The following is a 4,525-nucleotide window of genomic DNA, read 5'->3' as shown; positions in this document are numbered from 1 at the left end:
TTATACCTATGTTTAGCCTTAGAAAAATGTCCATAAATCGTCTCCTTCCAATGTTTCACAAAATTAAGTACGTACTATAATTCACACCACAACTGCATACTGGTTTTTAAATTCTCCACTGAGTCCACTCATTAAATTTTTTTTCATCTTCATAAGTTGATAGAGAACTGGTTATTAAGCTGAAATTGCCATATTTGCTTGTAGTTTGTGTCATCTTTTACGATTTTTTTATATACAACTGTCTAACGCACGAGATAACCGTTAGCCTTGTCCGAACAAATCTACTTGTTTCAATCCTTTTATTAGACATGATAACGCTTTAAAAAGCAAAAGAAAAATGACTAAAAATGAAAAGTCCAGGTGCCTCTTTCCAATTCTATTAATATCGCTAGTTATCTGTAACTGAATATAGAAATTAGCTATATGAAGATATACAAACTTTAGCCCAATAATTGGTTAGATCATGACCCTAAATATCAGTCCCATACACCAGCCCTGTGAAGCAGGTAGTATGTGTCTTCTTTTAAAGATGAGAGAACTCAGTCATCTCATTTTCTGTTAAGTGGCCTGCTCAAGGTCGGGTAGCTAGCTAGCCAAAAGCAGAAAAGGGAGTAAAACACAGATCTGTCAAACATGAATGGGCACCATCCTACCTTATACATTTACTCGTCATGATCATTGCCAGCCATCTTGTAAAGACTAAAAGTCGAAATAGTTGAGATAAAAAGCTCTGGATTTGTCACAAATTAGATGTTTACCTTTCAACATGTAAGTAATCATCTCAGCCCCATAGTGTACACCATCCGGATACCTTAGTTTTCTCCTCTTCAAGGGGAAGTGGGGTGGAGGGGCACACAACAGGCCAAGGCCAAGAACAAGACAACTCATAAAATAGTTAATCACTAATGGAAAAATTTTCTACCACCACTAATCATCGAGAAATTCAAATTAAAACAAGATATCATTTTTCAAACACCAAATTATCAAAGATCAAGATAATTATTACATAAACACTTATACATTACTGACAGCTGTATAAACCGACACCATCAAAAAGTTATTTATAAACATGTATTAAATGTTTATATTCTTGTACCTAGTACTTCCACTACTGTAAGGTATCTTATGCAGTAATCCAAAATAAAGAAGTTTTATGCATAAATGTTCATTACAGAATTATGATATACAGAGAGTACCAAAAAAATGTACACACATTTTAACACATTGTGGACCAGAGATGCAGATTTGCATCTATATATTTAAATGCCCCGTCCTCAATGTGTTAAGGAAAAAGCTATATTAAAATTGTAATACTCAATATATGCTGATAACAAAAGGTGAATACAAGTCATGTGTAGACATTTTTTTGGCACCCTCGGTATAATAGAGGATAATATATAATGACTGGCCTAAACAGTGAACCACAAGGAAATGGTTAAGCTACAAAATAGTTGCCAGGTGAAATGTTATGTAGCCACTTAAAACTATTTTTACAAATGAAAAAGTTATCAAAATATTAGAAAAAAACCCCCAAGAATATAAAATGGTATATGTATGTAGTACGGTCGCAGAGAAGCATTAAAAACGTTAATAGACTAATATAATACTGCATGTCAACTGTACTTTAATAAACGTTTTTAAAAAAGAACTGCACTAATATATTTATAGATTTATGCCCAAAGTAAGATACAAACGAGTATATATAGTTCAAGCCTATTTGCATAAATAAAAATGTTATATAGATATAAACAAACATTACCAAAGATAGGCTTTGGGTAATGGGACTATGGCAAGGCTGGATAGAATGGAAAGAACCCAGTTTGGATGCCCACCTCGCTTTCTTAAGGGTAAAGCATTATTGTTATTCTATTATTTCAAAATTTGAAATGAACATTACTTTATAATTTAATAGGGTTATAATAGCTAGATTATCTCTAAGGCTCAGTTCCAAAATGCTAGCATTTAAAAATGCATTTTTAATTCACATCAGAATTTAAGAGTAACAACAGTTAGCTGATCTTCTATTCTCTTTCTCTGGCTGAAGGTAGTTTCGCTCCAGCCTTCCAGTCAAGAGAAAAAGCGGTACCAACCAGCAGCCTTAATTATAGCCATTGCTTATCAAGTCACGGAATTAAAAAAAGAAGCACTATAAAAGAACAGCCTTAGTCATCAAATCGCAAATGTAGAACCACCTAACTATCCCAGGGTTTTATGGAAGAAAAATGAAACTCATTTAGTCCTTGAGAAATGAAATCTCCAATAGGAATCCCTGACTCATCCCTAAAGCATGAACCCTAAGGCTACTTCCCAGGCACAGGAGTTCAGAGACTGGGCACCTGTCCTGATGGCCTACATCACCAAACAATGCTCTTTCCTGACAGGATATGCCCAGGGATAACAAGACTAGCATGCCAAGAAGTGACCAGAGACCACATCACCTATCCTTCCATAACCAAAATAAGACTGCAAAAGACTAGTTTTAAACATTTTTAAGTATTCTAAGTAAATATTGTCTTCTATTTTTGCTGCTGTAGTGAAAAGGGGACTTCATCCAAATTATTGTGACACTATTCAAAGATACTAACACAATCAAAATTCTCAATAGTAAGGGAAAATGTCCTCTATTCTTTACCCTTCTCAGATAAAAAAGTAATTTTTCAAAAATACATAGGCTAAATATCAAGAGAAAACCCTTCAAAACAATGCATAGATTATTTAATCTATATTTTTCCGTCTACAAAAGATACTAAGAAAACCTTAATCACATCCTCCTCTATTATGGGTCTAGAAAGGCGGGAATCACAAAGCTCAACAATACTATAATACTGTGAATCGATTTTATAAGCTGTTAACTTGAACGTTAAAGCTCTACAGACAGAAGTCTCTTTAAAATGTGAAAAAGTATTGCAGTACTAATAGTCATCTCACCTGCACCTTGTATAAACAAACTGAACTTTGAAATAAAAACTAGACAACGTTTGCTGCTCATTCATTTTGTAAGCATTAACCGTATATTTTTCCAATCGAGAATTTCGGAGTTGATTATTCTTGGAGGTGTACCTTGCCCAGGAGCAAAATTTTCCCTAGCTTATTTCCCATTCCCAAATCCCGCCAAGAAGCAACCACTTCCCAAAGTCCCACTTCCTTTTCCATTCCCCAGACCTCCAGGGTTTCCAACGCCCCAGTCTTGCGCAATATCCGTAGGAGCAGCCGCCGTAACCACCGCCTCCTAAGCCGGGAAACAACCCTAAAGGGAACATTGTCCAGCAGAAAAATAAAGGGTGTGTGTGTGTGTGTGCGGGGGGGGGGGCAATGTAGGAAGTCGACTTCTGGTCCCACGACTTCGGATCTGACCCCCTCAGTTATGTATCTAGAGCAATTTCACGAACTAGACTTTTAACCTCCTCTCCAACCCGCCTGTACTAGCAGAGGGCGGAAAGGAAGGGGAGGGGGAAGGCTGCGAAGGTTATCTCCCAGTTCAGGGCTTCGGCCCGCATCGTCGCCTCCGCCCCACCAGGACTATTGTTCCCAAGTTCCCCACCCCCACCCCGGATAGGAAGTGATAGTCACATCCCCTCAGCCTTCAGCAATATCCCCTAGGGAGTTCGAAGTAGGTTTCCTTCAGGAGAACCCTCCCCTCTCCACACACACCCCCTCAACCTGAAGTCGCTATGACCCCCAATACCATTTCCAACCTGGGTCTCAGGAGGCAAGAGACGGGACGGGGGTAAATGGAGATGAAGCAAACCACAAGATTCCTTATGGACAATCCTTTCCCAGGCATTTGAGATAACAATTGTGAACCCAGAAACGGCAGAAGTCCTACCTTGCCCACTTCTGAGACGAGCTTGAGCAAACAGACCCCACGAGTTAATGCCAACCTCAATACCCACGTTCCTCCGTCAGCAGCGATCTGCTCTCCTCCCAGGGCAGACACTCTGCTTGGACCCTCCCAGGAGGGGCAGGTAGGATAGGGAGGTGAGCAGGGACGAGCCCCCCGGCCTGCATGTACCTCACTCGCCTCCGGATCCCGGCACGAGAAACAATAGGTGGTCGCCGGCGGTGGAGCCGAGTGCGGACTCGGCCGGGTGGCCGCTCCCTTTGCGCCCCGAGCGTCCGCGGAGGGTGTCGCGAACGCGGGAGGAGGGGAAAGGAGGCCGAGGGGCGGAGGCGGTCTCACCTCCCGTTGGCCTCCGAGACCACCCGGCCCTGGGGGTTGGTGCGCGCCCCCTCCGCCCTTCTCCTCACTGTAGCACACAAAGCGCTGGCGGCCCGGGCTGGCCGGGCGAGGCTCGGCGGTGGGCTCCGGTGCCGGCGAGAGGAGGGGCAACCAGGGAGAGGACTCACCATGAAGTCCCGGGCGAAGTTGTCCTCCCCATTGTGGTCCGGACTCTTCATGGCCTGGACCCTCTGGATGAATTTCCTCAGGATCTCCACTTGCTCCATCCTCCCGCGTTCCCCCGGCTGCGGTCGCTGGCCCCCCCGCCGCCGCCCGCCCGCCCGGCGCAGAGCCCGCTCCGTCTTC

At 42.7% G+C, this 4,525-nt stretch overlaps 1 protein-coding gene across 3 annotated transcripts in view; it reads right to left on the bottom strand.

The window, feature by feature from the left end:
- The window catches only part of PTPN12 (protein tyrosine phosphatase non-receptor type 12), a 100,131-nt gene extending 95,612 nt beyond the window's left edge, over positions 1-4,519 (bottom strand). Inside the window, exon 1 of one of the 3 annotated variants that reach the window (XM_019655138.1) lies at positions 4,348-4,519. In XM_019655138.1, coding sequence (XP_019510683.1) covers positions 4,348-4,446 — 99 coding nt within the window. In that variant the 5' untranslated portion in view covers positions 4,447-4,519. Of the gene's footprint in view, positions 1-3,826; positions 3,920-4,347 lie in introns of those variants that run through there. The other 2 variants (XM_019655140.1, XM_019655139.1) reach the window with 2 other exon arrangements.
- Between the last annotated feature and the right edge of the window lie 6 nt (positions 4,520-4,525).

The sequence above is a fragment of the Hipposideros armiger genome, unplaced genomic scaffold, assembly GCF_001890085.2.
Source record: "Hipposideros armiger isolate ML-2016 unplaced genomic scaffold, ASM189008v1 scaffold_236, whole genome shotgun sequence".
NCBI lineage: Eukaryota > Metazoa > Chordata > Mammalia > Chiroptera > Hipposideridae > Hipposideros > Hipposideros armiger.
Note: the sequence above shows the minus strand (reverse complement) of the source record. Positions and strands in the feature narration are given on the sequence as shown.